The 17,661-nt window shown below is 43.3% G+C and overlaps 1 protein-coding gene across 1 annotated transcript in view; it reads right to left on the reverse strand.

The window, feature by feature from the left end:
• Window positions 1–17,661, reverse strand: part of LOC106588514 (helicase SKI2W) — a 44,267-nt gene that overhangs the window by 24,623 nt on the left and 1,983 nt on the right. The window contains exons 4-19 of the mRNA XM_014177624.2: window positions 14,415–14,532; window positions 14,079–14,196; window positions 12,948–13,022; window positions 12,590–12,643; window positions 11,143–11,306; window positions 10,849–11,010; window positions 10,451–10,596; window positions 10,083–10,229; window positions 6,560–6,644; window positions 6,334–6,440; window positions 5,838–5,984; window positions 5,593–5,689; window positions 5,183–5,395; window positions 3,138–3,248; window positions 2,852–2,963; window positions 227–345 (exon numbers count right to left, since the gene is read on the reverse strand). Of these exons, the coding sequence (XP_014033099.2) occupies window positions 227–345; window positions 2,852–2,963; window positions 3,138–3,248; window positions 5,183–5,395; window positions 5,593–5,689; window positions 5,838–5,984; window positions 6,334–6,440; window positions 6,560–6,644; window positions 10,083–10,229; window positions 10,451–10,596; window positions 10,849–11,010; window positions 11,143–11,306; window positions 12,590–12,643; window positions 12,948–13,022; window positions 14,079–14,196; window positions 14,415–14,532 (1,975 nt within the window). The remainder of the gene's footprint in view (window positions 1–226; window positions 346–2,851; window positions 2,964–3,137; window positions 3,249–5,182; window positions 5,396–5,592; window positions 5,690–5,837; window positions 5,985–6,333; window positions 6,441–6,559; window positions 6,645–10,082; window positions 10,230–10,450; window positions 10,597–10,848; window positions 11,011–11,142; window positions 11,307–12,589; window positions 12,644–12,947; window positions 13,023–14,078; window positions 14,197–14,414; window positions 14,533–17,661) is intronic.

A 17,661-nucleotide genomic window follows, 5' to 3' on the forward strand; every position in this document is an offset into this window, starting at 1 on the left:
CTTTAAAATCACTACTTTGATATATGCACTCAAGTAATAGGGTCCTGCAGGTGGAAAGTGGAGAGGGATTTTGGGGGATAAATGTGTATTTTTGTAATATCTGTTAAGTTTGTGTTTGTCCTGTCAACCAAAAAATTATAAAAACTTGATCACAAAAAACTGTAATATAACACTGATATAGTGGTATTAAATGGAAGACAACAGTACATTCTGATGGAAGTCTTACCAGCATCATGACATGTAGGTCTCCCATGTCATGTACCCCTGACTTGCAGAGGATGATGACAGTGCCTGTGGCGTCCAGACCTCTCCTACCAGCTCTACCAGCCATTTGGATGTACTCACCTGAGAGAGAGCGAGACAGACAAAGAGGTTAGTCATACAGTACTAAGAGCTCTTAAACATGTGGAAAAACATCCATTCTATTTTCTCCTCTCCACTCAAACACGAGAGAGAGAAGTTTCAAGTTAATGCCACATGCAGTGAAATGCCTTTCTTGCAAGCTCTAACCACGACAACGCAGTAATCAATAACAATGTAATACTAAAATGAAGGTAGAACAAAAACGCACGCGATTTAAAAATAAGGACACAAAGTAAGTAAGCATACTATAAACAGGGTCAGTTCCAGTAGCATATTTACAATGTGCAGCGATACTGTATCGATAGAGGTAGATATGTACAGGTGTAAGTTGACTAGGCATCAGGATATGATAAACAGAGTAGCAGCAGCGTATATGATGATTGTATGTGAGTGGGTGTGTGTAGAGTCAGTATAAATGTATGTGTGAGCAAATGATGGAGTGAGTATATGTACAGTACCAGTCAAAAGTTTGGACACACCTACTTATTCAAGGGTATTTCTTTATTTTTACTATTTTCTACATTGTAGAATAACAGTGAAAACATGAAATAACACATTTGGAATCACGTAGTAACCCAAAAAACGAATCAAAATATATTTTATATTTGAGATTCTTCAAAGTAGCCACACTTTGCCTTGATGAAAGCTTCTTCACAACTGTGCGCGTGTGAGCGGACAATTTTAAGTTCTTCGTGATTTGAACATAGAGGAACTTAAAGCTCTCGACCCACTCCACTGCAGCCCTGTCGATGTGGATGGGGACGTGCTTCCCCCCCTTCCTGTAGTCCACAAACAGCTCCCTAGTCTTACTGACGTTAAGGGAGAGGTTGCTGTTCCGCCCCACACTGCCAGGTCCCTGTCCTGTTGTCAGCAAACTTGACGATGGTGTTGGAGTTGTGCATGGCCACGCAGTCGTGTGTGAACATGGAGTACAGGAAGGGACTAAGCACACACCCCTGTGGGGCCCCCGTGTTGAGGGTCAGTGTGGCGGATGTGATGTTGCCTTCCTTCACCGACCTAGGGTCGGCCTGTCAGGAAGTCCAGGATCCAGTTGCAGAGGAAGGTGTTCAGTCCCAGAGTCCTAAGCTTGGTGATGAGGCTTGGATGGGGAAATGGTGCTGTACGCAGAGCTGTAGTCAATGAACATCATTCTCACATAGGTGTTCCTCTTATCTCGGTGGGTGAGGGTAGTGTGGAGTGCAATAGAGATTGTGTTGTCTATGGATCTGTTGAGGCGGTATGCAAATTGGAGTGGGTCTATGGTGTCTGGGATGACGGAGTTTATGTGTGCTATAACCAGCCTCTCAAAGCACTTCATGATTACAGATTACAGACATAGAGAGAGAGCAAGCCGGGACAGAGACAGAGACAAAAGAGGTTAGTCATACTCAGGGTTTCCATTATGAAAATTTGGCAAAGCTCAAACGATATCTCGCTCTTTTTAACAGTTGAGGCTTCCGAGTGGTGCAGCGGCCAGAGGCGTCACTACAGACCCTGGTTCGATCCCGGGCTGTATCACAACCGGCCGTGATCGAGAGTCCCATAGGGCGGCGCACAATTAGCTCAGCGTCGTCCGGGTTAGGGGAGGGTTTGGCAAAAGAGGTTAGTCATTGTAAATAAAATCGAATTAAAATAAACATTTCTACTGGATGATGTTAATAAACATTATGGTTATTGTAATTTGAACTATTGTGGGGTCGTGACTTGTGTCATGTATGATATACGTGGCTTATTGATAACAACTCTGTTTCCTACTACAGGCAGTTGGCTGCCTAGTGATTGCAACTCTCCGATGTGAATACGTGGAAACTGAAATGCACCAATTGTGCATGATACACATCATTACTCTACCCTATCAATTCATTCCAAATCTCTATGCTACACATGACACAGGGGCGGCATATGTTGATCTGGCCTAGGGTGGCAGCTTAAATCCCTTATGAGGACCTTGCATCTTTTGCGTGAGTAAAATTAGAAACACACACACCCGACACAAATTACCCAGCAGCTTGAGGATTTATTAGCCTATGAAGTATATTTGCCTTTGAAGTTGGAACACATAGACTGGTTTTCCATCAACGAATAAAAAACCTTATTTTGCAATGGACTTTATTTTTCTCCCGGACAATTTGACCGGAACAATTATATTTATTGCCATTTACCGGCTAACGGAAACCCTGGTCATACGTTACTAAGAGCTCTTAAACATGTAGAAAAACATCCATTCTATTTTTTCCTCTCCACTCAAACATCAGAGAGAGCGAGAGAGAGAGAGAGAGGGAGAGATTGAAGTGGCATCAGATGAAAATAGCCCTTGATTAATTAAATGACTTTTCCTTTTGCCATAACGAAAGTGCTGATGTTACGTCTGCTTCACAGAGAGTGATAGTGAGCGACAGAGAGAGACACTAAGAAAGAGAGAGTGAATGAATGAAAAGGAAGTTGTGTATATAAACGCATAAGATGGAAGGGAAGGAAGGGAGCTTACCAGGCAGCAGGTTTCTGAAGCCGGTACCATCGTGTTTCCGTATGCTGTCAAACACAACTGTCCTCGCGGGCATATTCACTCCCATAGCAAACGTCTCAGTGGCAAACAGAACCTGAGAGAGAGACATTCATTTGTAAAGTGTGTCAAGACGTTAAATGCACTTTAAATAAATTGTGATTTGATGACAGAGGTAGAGGATGTAAGTTAGGGCTTTTGATCAAACATGGCGTTTCAAGATATTGACAAATTGTCACACTGATTAAAAAATTGGACCAATAAGACTCACCTTTACTAGCCCCCGTGAGAACAGCATCTCAATGACCTCCTTTAGGATTGGCAGGATGCCGCTGTGATGCACGGCGATCCCCCTCTTCAGCAGGTCCCTCATCAACAGGATCTAACAGAGGAGGGGTTGGTAACAAGACAGGTGAAGCGGCGAGTAGCATAGCGGCTAAGAGCATTGGGCCAGTAACTGAATGGTCGCTGCAAGGCACTTAACCCTAAATGCTCCTGTAAGTCGCTCTGGATAAGACCATCTGCTAAATGACTTTGTTGTAACGAGAGCCCACGACGAGGATCACGCACCCTCCAGGCCAAGACGAGTAGTTTTGTTATCGACAGTGCCTCCCTCAAGCTATGAATGATGAAGGGGCAGATGTTCCCTGTGCACGCATCGATGTGGTGAAAGGGGGGTTAGCCCTTCCAGTCACTGAGTAGCTTACGAGACGCCCCTATCACAAGAACAACATAAACCCCTCTCCCTTTCCCCGTTTTACGACTCCGAGTATCCCCTGGGGAGGTTGAGGAGACAAAGAACAGACGCTTTGTGCCGATCAGCAGACCATCTTACGACCTGCATGTGTTACTGTTGATTACCAACTAGACTTTCAGGCACCGTGGATGTAGATTCAAAGAAAGAGGGGGGGTCAGGCTATGATTTTCCTTTTAACAAGAGGGAAAAGTAGCGGCAATTGCACCAGCGACAGTTAAACACGTTTCAAACCGAAGGACTCATAACATGTTGGTATAACTTGAAGCATACTGTGAGTTTTCTCCTGATATTTCTATGTCATTAAAAGGGAATTTAATGTATATTTTACTCAAAGCATGTTTAGAACCTATATGCTACATATTTCATCCTCTGGACTGTTTTCTGCATAGTAGGAACATACTGTGGACACTTATGAGGAAATCTCAATGGACATAACTGTGCTGAATTCTCAGAATCAACAGGGTGGTCCTGTGACACCTTGTCCGGCCTAATCAGCCCGGCCTATATGAATATAACTACAGGACTTGCTAACAGGGCTCCAGAGTGGCGCAGCGGTCTAAGGCACTGCATCTCAGTACTAGAGGTATCACTGCAGACCCTGGTTCAATCCTGTGCTGTATCACAACCGGCCGTGATCAGGAGTCCCATAGGGCTGCGCACAATTGGCCTAGCGTCGTCCGGGTTAGGGGAGACCCGGGTAGGCCGTCATTGTAAATAAGAATTTGTTCTTAACGGACTTGCCTAGTTAAATAAAGATTAAATATATATATATATTTTTTAAACAGAGACTGGTAGATCAAGTTACTTCGCGGAGGGCCACACCAGTTGAACGAATGACCTACATCTCCTTGGAAGCCAAACACCTATCGACGAGACCATATCCTACTCAAGACAGAAGCAATCATCCCAGAGGTGATCGTGCAGAACGCACTGTATGCTCATTCAAGACTAACTGACTGAGTTCACTATCGGGATGGGCTGGGACCAGAGGAAGAATTCACTTCACGGAAATGCTCTAATGTACCCCAAAGTATATCATATCTCTTAACTACTTCATTTTCCAACAAGTTTAGTTTAGTAAAAAAAAACTTGAATGAATTATATGGCATTGAAGTCCTTTGCGAGCGACTGGGTTTTTGCAGTTCCGGAACTGACGGCTATTCAGAATGAGAATATAGTAAATTGACTGTTGATTAGACTATTGTTGATGGTGATTAATGGTATAACTCTTAATGATAACTACTGGATAGGATAACCAAATTAATAAAATCAATTAATTATTCCAGTAATTAATCAGTAAATTATCTTTAATATTAGCCAAAAGTAACAACTAAAATGTAAATGTACAATCTAACAATTCCTAGGTCACATTTCCAACAGTTCAATCTATTTGCTACAATTGGCTATGATAGGGAATAATACATTTCAAGCAATGTGAGCCGAATTCATTGCATTGTTGATGGTTGCATAGAACAGTAGAACATGAGTACACTTGATAGGCAGGTCTTAGTTCTTCCAGACATTGAAGAAAACCGGTCCCAGCCAGAGTGCACCCTTACCTGGGGCAGCTGGCGGTCCCCTCCCCTGAGGCGGCTCAGGCTCTTCTGGAAGAAGGAGTGGATCTCGCTCTTCTCCCCCGAGCTGGTGAGGTCCATGGAGGCTAGAGAGCGGGCGTTGTCATCGCAGCGCGTCCTGGAGAAGGTGAACGCCACGACGGGGGTCTGCTGGCGCTGGGACAGGGAGTGTAGGAGGGAAAGCCACACCGCCCGGTCCTGTTGGAGAAATGGAGAGAGGGATGAGAAAATGGAGAGGGAAAGAGTAAAGAAATTATACAGAGAGAAGATGGCATATGGAGAAATGGCAAAGTGGAGATGTTCAAAGACTGACAGATGTGCTTCAATGAGGACGAATGAGTGACAGAGAGGGTAAGGGGGGCAGAGACAGAGTGAGTAGGTGTGATATTCTGTACCTGGTTGGGTGTAGTCTTCTGAGATGCATTTTTCGTCCCAAAGGACTGGGCGTGTTTACTGGTGCGTTCCTTTTTGGCATCTATTGCAGAATAGTACCTTAAAAACAAAGAAACCACCAACGGTTGGTATCAATCATTTTTGTTTTATCGTCCCAAGTCTAATGACAACCCTAACATATCCATGAGCCCAGGTGTGTGTGTGTGTGTGTATGTGTGTGTGTGTGTGTGTGTGTGCGTGTACGTACCCTTTGGTTTGGAAGTTGCCTATAGGGTCCAGCAGTAGGAACAGCTCTTTCTGGGTCTTGGTGCTGTTGCCTGTGTACAGGTAGTGCTCCAGAGGCACAGGTCTCTTCGCTGTGCTGATCACATAGATGTGCTTCTTCTTAATGCGCCTGGAGAGGAGAGAGGAAGGGAGCGGAGAAACTGAAGCATCCATACACAGCTCAGACATCGTTCCATTTATATACTAGAATCCAAGCACAACACTGAACACTATAAAAGCTCCATACCGTACCGGCTATTACTGCACTTTAACTAGGACCAGGAGTTGTTTCGAACCATGTGACTTAAACAAGAAATACTCTGGGCCCTAGATATAGCCTAGAATTAGGGTCCAGAGTTTTTCCTCAGTAGGTCATGTACTCAAGCAAGCGTGCATGGTTTAACCGTGTCTTTCCGAGCATACATGCGTTGGGTTTGGTGTTGACAGGTGTTGACAGTAGGCAATAGTTGACAACGTACCCGATCCACTCACTGAACTCCACAGCGTTGGGGACAGTGGCACTCAGCAGAATAATGCTGACGTGGTCAGGTAACATGATCAGAACCTCCTCCCACACCACTCCTCTCTAAGAGGGAGAGAAAGACAGAAGGGGAGGGAAAGAAAACGTGAGAATGAGATTTAGTGACACGTGACTGACTAAAACAGTGAGAGGGGAAGGTTTTGACAGCGAGGCTTCTCTGTTACCTCAGCATCATTGATGTAGTGAACCTCGTCAAAGATCACCCACTCTAAATCTCTGATGACCTCTGAACCGTTATAGAGCATGGACCTACGAGAGAGAGGGAGATAGAATATGTTAGTCAAGCTGATGTGTCAGCCTACATGACTCAATGTATAACCATAGTATGCGTTCAGTTAGAATGTTAGACAGTATAAAAACAGTGTTCCATAGGGTTAATGTGTGATATCACGTGTAATGTTATATGTACAGTTGAAGTCGGAAGTTTACATACACCTCAGCCAAATACAATTAAACTCAGATTTTCAATTCCTGACATTTAATCTTAGTAAAAATGCCCTGTCTTAGGTCAGTTAGGATCACCACTTTATTTTAAGAATGTGAAATGTCAGAATAATAGTAGAGAGAATGATTTATTTCAGCTTTTATTTCTTTCAGCACATTCCCAGTGGGTCAGAAGATTACATACACTCACTTAGTATTTGGTAGCATTGCCTTTAAATTGTTTAACTTGGGTCAAACGTTTTGGGTAGCCTTCCACAAGCTTCCCACAATAAGTTGGGTGAATTTTGGCCCATTCCTCCTGACAAAGCTGGTGTAACTGAGTCAGGTTTGTAGGCCTCCTTGCTCGCACACACACGTTTTCAGATCTGCCCACAAATTTTCTATGGGATTGAGGTCAGGGCTTTGTGATGGTCACTCCAATACCTTGATTTTGTTGTCCTTAAGCCATTTTGCCACAACTTTGGAAGTATGCTTAGGGTCATTGTCCATTTGGAAGACCCATTTGCGACCATGCTTTAACTTCCTGACTGATGTCTTGAGACGTTGCTTCAATATATTCACATAATTTAATCCTTCCTCACGATGCCATCTATTTTGTGAAGTGCACCAGTCCCTCCTGCAGCAAAGCACCCCCACAACATGATGCTACCACCCACGTGCTTCACGGTTGGGATGGTATTCTTCAGCTTGCAAGCCTCCCCCTTTTTCCTCCAAACATAACAATGGTCATTATGGCCAAACAGTTCTATTTTTGTTTCATCAGACCAGAGGACATTTCTCCAAAAAGTACGATCTTTGTCCCCATGTGCAGTTGCAAACCGTAGTCTGGCTTTTTTATGGCGGTTTTGGAACAGTGGCTTCTTCCTTGCTGAGTGGCCTTTCAGGTTATGTCGATATAGGACTCGTTTTACTGTGGATATAGATACTTTTGTACCGGTTTCCTCCAGCATCTTCACAAGGTCCTTTGCTGTTGTTCTGGGAATCATTTGCACTTTTCGCACCAAAGTACGTTCATCTCTAGGAGACAGAACGCGTCTCCTTCCTGAGTGGTATGACGGCTGTGTGGTCCCATGGTGTTTATACTTGCGTACGATTGCTTGTACAGACGAACGTGGTACCTTCAGGCGTTTGTAAATTGCTCCCAAAGATGAACCAGACTTGTGGAGGTCTCCAATTTTTTTTCTGAGGTCTTGGCTGATTTCTTTTGATTTTCCCATGATGCCAAGCAAAGAGGCACTGAGTTTGAAGGTAGGCCTTGAAATACATCCACAGGTACACCTCCAATTGACTCAAATGATGTCAATTAGCCTATCAGAAGCTTCTAAAGCCATGACATCATTTTCTGGAATTTTCCAAGCTGTTTAAAGGCACAGTCAACTTAGTGTATGTAAACTTCTGACCCACTGGAATTTTGATACAGTGCATTATAAGAGAAATAATCTGTCTGTAAATAATTGCTGGAAAAATTACTTGTGTCATGCACAAAGTAGATGTCCTAACCGACTTGCCAAAACTATAGTTTGTTAACAAGAAATTAGTGGAGTGGTTGAAAAACTAGTTTTAATGATTCCAACCTAAGTGTATGCAAACTTCTGACTTCAACTATATACAGTACATTTTGAAAGGATTCAGACCCCTTCCTCTTTTCCACATTTTGTTACGTTACAGCCTTATTCTAAAACAGATTAAATTAAAATGTTTTCTAATCAATCTACACACAATACCCCATAATGGCAAAGTGAAAACACGTTTTTAGACATTTTTGCAAATTTATTACAAATAAAAAACAAAAATGCGTCATTTACTGTACATAAGTATTCAAACCCTTTGCTATGAGACACGAAATTGAGCTCGGGTGCATCTTGTTTCCATTGATCATCCTTGAGATGTTTCTACAAGTTGATTGGAGTCCACCTGTGGTAAATTCAATTGATTGGACATGATTTGGGAAGACACACACATAATGTCCCACAGTTGACAGTGCATGTCAGAGCAAAAACCAAGCCATGAAGTCGAAGGAATTGTCAGGAGATCTCCGAGACAGGATTGTGTCGGAGCACAGATCTGGAGAAAAGTACCAAAACATTTCTGCAGCATTGAAGGTCCCAAGAACACAGAGGCCTCCATCATTCTTATATGCAAGAAGTTTGGAACCACCAAGACCCATCCTAGAGCAGGCCGCCCGGCCAAACTGAGCAATCAGGGGAGAAGGGCCTTGGTCAAGGAGATGACCAAGAACCCGATGGTCACTCTGACAGAGCTCCAGAGTCCCTCCGTTTAGATGGGATAAACTTCCAGGAGGACAACCATCTCTGCAGCACTCCACCAATCAGGCCTTTATGGTAGAGTGGTCAGACGGAAGCCATTCCTCAGTAAAAGGCGCAACAGCCCGCTTGGAGTTTGCCAAAAGGAACCTAAAGGGCTCTCAGACCATGAGAAACAAGACTCTCTGGTCTGATGAAACCAAGATTCAACTTTTTGGCCTGAATGCCAAGCGTCATGTCTGAAGAAAACCAGGCACCGCTCATTAACTGGCCAATACCATCCCTACGGTGAAGCATGGTGGTGGCAGCATCATTCTGTGGGGATGTTTTTCAGCGGCAGGGACAAGGAGACTAGTCAGAATCGAGGTAAAGATGAGCGGAGCAAAGTCCAGAGAGATCCTTGATGACAACCTGCTCCAGAGCGCTCAGGATCTCAGACTGGGGCGAAGGTACACCTTCCAACAGGAAAACAACTCTAAGCACACAGGCAAGACAACACAGGAGTGGCTTCGGGACAAGTCTTTGAATGTCCTTGAGTGGCCCAGCCAGAGCCCGGACTTGAACCCAATCAAACATATCTGGAGAAACCTGAAAAGAGCTGTGCAGCAACACTCACCATTAAACCTGACAGAGCTTGAGAGGATCTGCAGACAAGAATGTGAGAAACTCCCCAAATACATGTGTGCCAAGCTTGTAGCATCATACCCAAGAAGACTTGAGGATGTAATCGCTGCCAAATGTGCTTCAACAAAGTACTGAGTAACGGGTCTGAATACTTATGTAAACGTTATTTACATTTTTTATTTTCAGATTAAAAAACTGTTTTTGCTTTATCATTATGGAGTAGGGTGTGTAGATTGATAAGGAAAACAACTATTTTATCAATTTTAGAATAAGGCTGTAATGTAACAAAATGTGGAAAAAGTGAAGGGGTCTGAATACTTTCTGAATGCACTGTATGATGTATATATTACATCACCTCAATATCTCAGTGGTCATGATGAGACAGGAGGCTTCAGGATTCAGCTGAACATCCCCAGTCAGCAGCCCCACATCCCCAAAGGTGGTCTTGAAGTCGCGGAACTTCTGATTTGACAGCGCCTTGATGGGGGAGGTGTAGATGGTCCTATCAGAGGGTGCAAACACATGGAGGTTAGATGCACCATGTTGTGATTGGCTGTGATGGGCACAACATGGAAAACCAGGAACAAGTCAATTTCCAATTCATTAATTTCAATGATACAGGTCATAAAATCTGTCATTTGTATAAATCTGAAAAAATCCCATATTTTTACTTTGTTGGATTAGAGATTTTAGAGAGCATGTCAAACATGTAAATACACACACCTGGTCATGTGTTTTTGTGAGAGTGCTATGGCGTATTCTGCCACCACGGTTTTGCCTGCTGATGTGTGAGCTGCCACAAACACAGACTCATGGGCCTCCAGCCTCAATACTGCCTGTTTCTGGAACATGTCCAACTCAAAGGGATACTGGGAGAGGTGGGGATCACATTAGTATTGTGGAATGAACATGGCTCTATGCCAATAAGGGAATAGAGTGTAATAATGACATAAAACTGTAAAACTAAACCCTGCAATATTTATGGATATTTATAGGTACCAGGTAATGTCAATGAACAGGCTTCATCTTAATCTACATGGGACTAATCAACACATTGGTCATCGACATATTCAACTACATCTACCAAACCACCAACATATTTTGTCATTACATCACAGTACCTTGAAGGCAGGGTTGGGGATGCGTTTGTAGAAGTCATCGCAAGGGGAGGTGATGTCTACTGGGATAGCCCATCTCTTCTTCTCCTCATGGCCCTTTCCTGGTTTGGTCGTTCCTCCATCTTTCTTCTCTGTCGAGGTGGTCCCAGGTGTAGAGGGAGAGTCCTACAGGAGGAAATAAACAACCACCTTTAAGTATATGAACATAACAAACAGAAGCTAAGTTAAGAGTGGAAACTACATTTTAGATGTAGATTTTATTTATCAATAAACAGAAAAAAAGTATTTATTGAATACCTTGATCCCCAGGTCATCCAGGCTGTTGGTTCTGGGTAGTTTGAGAGCATCTCCGCTTCCGAGTCCTTTCTCTTTCTCCTCTGCCTCGGGCTGGGAGTCTACGATGTCATCAAAGGTGGATAGGAGGGACAGGAGGTTGATTTCTCCCTTTGTGGTTTTGGCATCTACAGAGAGAATTTAAAAAAGGAAGAAAATTATATATTTATTCAAGCTAAGAGGATAACCCTTAGGAACATACACTATATATACGAAGCTACTGTATGTGGACACCCCTTCAAATTAGTGAATTTGACTATTTCAGCCAGACCCGTTGCTGACAGGTATATAAAATCGAGCACACAGCCATGCAATCTCCATAGACAAATATTGGCAGTAGAATGGCCTTACTGAAGAGCTCAGTGACTTTCAACATGGCACAGTCATAGGATGCCACCCTTCCACCAAGCCAGTTCACCAAATGTCTGCACTGCTAGAGCTGCCCTGATCAACTGTAAGTGCTGTTATTGTGAAGTGGAAACATCTAAGCGCAACAATGGCTCAGCCACGAAGTGGTAGGCCACACAAGCTCACAGAACGGGACCACAGAGTGCTGAAGCACGTAGGGCGTAAAAATCATCTTTCCTCAGTTGCCACACTCACTATCGAGTTCCAAACTGCCTCTGGAAGCAACTTCAGCACAATAACTGTTTGTCGGGAGCTTCATGAAATGGATTTCCATGACCGAGCAGCCGCACACAAGCCTAAGCTCACCATGCGGCATGCCAAACATCGGCTGCCATTGGACTCTGGAGCAGTGGAAACGCGTTCTCTGGAGTGATGAATCACACTTCACCGTCTGACGGAAGAATCTGGGTTTGGCGGATGTCAGGAGAACGCTACCTGCCCCAATGCGTAGCGCTAACAGTAAAGTTCGGTGGAGGAGGAATAGGTCTGGGGCTGTTTTTCATAGTTCGGGCTAGGTCCCTTAGTTCCAGTGAAGGGAAATCTTAACGCTACAGCATACAATGACATTCTAGACGATTCTGTGCTTCCAACTTTGTGGTATCAGTTTAGGTAAGGCCCTTTCCTGTTTCAGCATCACACTGCTCCTGTGCACAAAGCGAGGTCCATACAGAAATGGTTTTGGTGGAAGAACTTGACTGGCCTGCACAAAGCCCTGGACTCATCCCCATCGAACACTTCTGCGATGAATTGGAACGCCGACTGCGAGCCAAGCCTAATCGCCCAACATCAGTGCCCGACCTCACCAATGCTCTTGTGGCTGAATGGAAGCAAGTCTCCGCAGCAATGTTCCAACATCCAGTAGAAAGCCTTCCCAGAAGAGGGGATGCTGTTATAGCAGCAAAGGGGAGACCAACTCCATATTAATGCCCATGATTTTGGAATGAGATGTTCGACGAGCAGGTGTCCACATACTTTTGGTCACGTAGTGCATGTCCATTCAAACCTTTGTCACTGAAGTCCATCCCAACTTTAAGTCCAGGTGGCACTGTGAGTAACCCTGAAGTAAAGGGAAATAGATATGTTACTTACACAAACATCACGACACAAGCAAGAAACATGTACTCAATCACAAAAAGATCTGTAATCACTTAAATCTGTATTCCGATTTTTGAAGAGAGCCATTTGGTTCCCAGGAACAGCACACAGTGTTTGTTATTTCAAAGGTCCTTTCAGTCTGCATTTTCATTGTAAAGTAAGCATCCCGCCTCACACTAACCCGCCTCCCTGTGCACAGGCAGCCTTTTGTATGGAAGACCATTGCCCCTCCACCATTTCAACTCCATAATAAAAGGTAAATTCACCGTTCTCAAAGTCTATGTCTTCCTCCAGCTCGGATTTCGTCTTGAGTTGCTCCAGTGTCAGCTCGTCCATACCACCTATGTAAACAAGAAAGAATAGAAATATTTCTCTATAATTGACTAAAGGCAAGACTTAACTTACGACAAATATTTATTATATATTTCAGAGCCATATATACATATATGAATATACGCTATACATACAAAAGTATGTGGAGACCCCTTAAAATTTGTGGATTCCGCTATTTCAGCCACACCCGTTGCTGACAGGTCTAGAAAATCGAGCACACAGCCATGCAATCTCCATAGACAAATATTGGCAGTAGAATGGCCCTTACTGAAGAACTCAGCGACTTTCAATGTGGCACAATCATAGGATGCCACCATTCCATCCAACAAGTCAGTTCGTCAGATTTCTGCCCTGCTAGAGCTGCCCCGGTCAACTGTAAGTGCTGTTATTGTGAAGAAGAAACGTCAAGGAGCAACAGCGGCTCAGCCGCGAAGTGGAAGGCCACACAAGCTCACAGAATGGGACCGTAGGGTGCTGAAGCGTGTAAAAATCATCTGTCCTCGGTTGCAACACTCACTACCGAGTTCCAAACTGCCTCTGGAAGAAACATCAGCACAAGAACTGTTCGTTGGGAGCTTCATGAAATGGGTTTCCATGGCCGGGCACCCGCACACAAGCCTAAGATCACCATATGCAATGCCAAGCAGCATTGGCTGGACTGGTGTAAAGCTCGCCGCCATTGGACACTGGAGCAGTGGAAACGCCTTCTCTGGAGTGATGGATCACATTTCACCATCTGGCCATCTGACAGATGAATCTGGGTTTGGTGGATGCCAGGAGAGCGTTACCTGCCCAAATACATAGTGCCAATTGTAAAGTTTGGTGGAGGTGGAATAATGGTCTGGGGCTGTTTTTCATGGTTCAGGCTAGGCCCCTTAGTTCCAGTGAAGGGAAACGCTACAGCATACAATGACATTCTAGACGATTCTGTGCATCCAACATCCAGTGGAAAGCCTTCCCAGAAGAGTGGAGGCTGTTATAGCAGCAAATGGGGGACCAACTCCATATTGGTCATGTAGTATATATGGATCTGATAATATATTTAGGTGAGGACTCAGACCCACCAGGCAGAAAGGGGTAGTTGGTGTTGCTTCCTCGGAGGCTCTCAGAGGGATTAGGGTTTGGTGGGCGCTGCAGGGACATAGAATTCTTAGCAGAGATGCCTGTGTCTCCCAGTAACACCTGGACAGAGAGTGAGAAGGAGATTTAATGACACTGGGTTGTAAAATGTGTAGCAAGTGTATGAAAAGAAGTAGACCTTTTAATAAGATTAATAGATCACTCAGGGAAGTGCTACAATTCTGAATGTTCCCAATGAGTCACATTATGATCATAGCGGTATTATTAAGACACACAGACTAAGACAGCATAGCTTAATTACAGCTGACAATAGCATGTACCTCAGTGAAGTCCAAAAGCATTCCTGTCGTTGGATCTCTGACTACTGAGATGCCAGAGTGTAGAGGAGACGAAGAGCAATGGAGAAGAGAGTCCACATGAACGTCTCGCTCAGTCAGCCTAGAGAAAAACAAGTCTGTTACCGCAAATTAATTCTGTGACCATGTGGTACAACAGTATTTCACTACAGGTGCATAGCCTCATCTGGACCACTGAATTCCCCTTCAACACCACTTTCCAAGTGAGATTTATATGGCATCAAAGCAATAAAAAGTAAACAAGCAAAACCCTAATAAGAAATGTACAGTGTCTCTCTGTGTGCAATAATAGTGTTTAACATTATTTTTGAATGACTACCTCATCTCTGTACCCCACACTTACAATTATCTGTAAGGTCCCGCAGTCAAGCATTGAATTTCAAACATAACAGATTCAACAAAAAGACCAGAGATGGTTTCCAATGCCTCGCAAAGAAGGACACCTATTGGTAGATGGGGAAAAAAATATAAAAAGCAGATATTGAATATCCCTTTGAGCATGGTGAAGTTATTAATTACACTTTGGATGGTGTATCAATACACACAGTCACTACAAAGATACAGGCTTCCTTCCTAACTCAGTTGCTGGAGAGGAAGGAAACCGCGCAGGGATTTCACCATGAAGCCAGTGGTAACTTTAAAACAGTTAGAGTTTAATGGCTGTGATAGGAGACAACTAATGATGGAGCAACACATTGTAATTACTACACAATACTAACCTAAATGAGTGAAAAGAAGGAAGCCTGTACAGAATAAAACAAGCATGCGTCCTGTTTGCATTATAGCTCTAAAGTAAAACTACAAAAGTAGCAAAAAGTGTCAAATGTCCTAAATACAAAACGTTATGTTTGGGGCAAATCCAACACAACACATCAATGGTAGGGGCTGCATCATGCTATGAGTATGCTTGTCATCGGCAAGAACTAGGGAGTTTTTGCAGGATAAAAAGAAAACGGAATAGAGCTAAGCACAGGCAAAATTCTAGAGTAAAACCTGGTTCAGTCTGCTTTCCAACAGACACTGGGAGACAAATGCCCCTTTCAGCTGGACAATAACCTAAAACACAAGGCTACAAATATACTGATTGTACAAAACATGAAGAACACCTTCCTAATATTGAGTTAAGAACACCTTCACTTTTGCCCTCAGAACAGCCTCAATTGTTGACTCCAATACTTCCCACAGTTGTGTCAAGTTGGCTGGATGACCTTTGAGTGGTGGACCATTCTTGATACACACAGGAAACTGTTGAGTGTGAAAACCCCAGCAGCATTGCAGTTCTTGGCACAAACTGGAGCACCTGGCACCTACTACCATACCCCGTTCAAATGCACAAATCTTGTGTCTTGCCAATTCCCCCTCTGAATGGCACACATACACAATCCATGTCTCAATTGTCTCAAGGCTTAAAAATCATTATTTAATCATTAATCTACACTGTAGTGATGGGCCGTTCACGGCTCTAAGAGATGGCTCTTGTAGGTAAACGTTGGGAGCCGGCTCGCATATCAGAAGTGCCGAATCTATTCATAAAAATAAATAAAAATTAAGATATGAATAATCAAAAGATTTAAATTAATAGAATTAACTAATTCAAAGAACGACAAATGTACTTAAATAATATAGGCACCAGGAAGAAGAGGGTATCAGATAGAGAAGAAGCACCAGTGCCACAAACGTCTGCTGTTTGGATGCTGTTTGACGAGAGAGCAACTGGGGATACAGCCTCGAAGGAATCCCTCAGCAGATGCCATAATGGAGGTCCGATCCTATTTGGAGGAGCCCCTCCTCCACTGAGCTGGTGGAAGAACAAGGCCTCTGTCTACCTACGGCTTACTAAAGTCATGACAGCGAGACTCTGCATAGTGGCCACATCCGTTCCCTCTGAGAGGGTCTTCTCGAAAATGGGACAAATAATTACTGAGAGAAGAAACCGCATCAGCCCCTCGAAAGTGAGGCAGCTTGCATTTCTGAATGCAAATCTCTCATAAAAAGAAAATATGGTCAGCATTGCTGTGTGCTGCTGGTTATAACATGGCAATAAAGAAGAGAGAAAAGAGGGACCAGTTTAATGTTTTAAGTGGGATGCTGCAGTTTTGCACATTGTTATTTATTTTTCTTTGATATGGTGCAATATTCTATTATGCTGTTCAGATTGTATTCGTTTTGAATGGTTAGATTTATATGCACATATGTCTCCTGGTAGCGCCTCCATGCTCTGGACACTACGCTGACAGACACAGCAGACCTTCTTGCCACAGCTTGCATTGATGTGCCATCCTGGATGAGCTGCACTACCTGAGCCACTTGTGTGGGTTGTAGACTCCGTCTCATGCTACCACTAGAGTGAAAGCACCGCCAGCATTCAAAAGTGACCTAAACATCAGCCAGGAAGCATAAGAACTGAGAAGTGGTCTGTGGTCACCACCTGCCGAACCACTCCTTTATTGGGGGTGTGGACAGTGGACAGTTTGATTTCACAGAAGTGTGATTGACTTGGAGTTACATTGTGTTGTTTAAGTGTTCCCTTTATTTTTTTGAGCAGTGTACATTAAAAAGTTATACTTGAAATGCAAATGTTTAATAGCATTCTTTTTCATAACAAACCAATGCATTTTTAAATACATTGTGGTTAAGGTAGAGTATGATTTCATTTAACAATTTAATTAGAATTGTTTTAACCCCAATCATAGTCAAACTATCGCAAACTGTTTGACTTGAAAAAATACAAAACATATTTTTTTTAAAGAGCCGTTTGGGAGCCAAAAGAGACGGTTCTTTTTGGTGACCTGAGCCAAAGAGCCGGAATGCCCATTACTACTACACTGACTGAAGTGGATTTAATGTGTGACATCAACAAGGGACCATACTTTCACCTGGTCAGCCTACTACGTCATGAAAAGAGTTGCTTACCAAGATTACATTGAATGTTCCTAAGTGGCCTAGTTACAGTTTTGACTTGAATCTACTTTAAAATCTATGTCAAAACTTGAAAATGGCTGTCTAGCAATGATCAACAACCAACTTGACAGAGCTTGAAGAATTTTAAACAGAATAATGTGCAGATATTGTACAATCCAGGTGTGTAAAGTATTTAGAGACTTAACCAGAAAGACTCACAGCTGTAATCACTGCCAAAGGTGATTCTAACGTGTATTGACTCCGGGGTGTGAATATGTATGTTCAATATTTCTGTATTTAATTTTCAATA

The sequence above is a fragment of the Salmo salar genome, chromosome ssa27 (assembly GCF_905237065.1).
Source record: "Salmo salar chromosome ssa27, Ssal_v3.1, whole genome shotgun sequence".
NCBI lineage: Eukaryota > Metazoa > Chordata > Actinopteri > Salmoniformes > Salmonidae > Salmo > Salmo salar.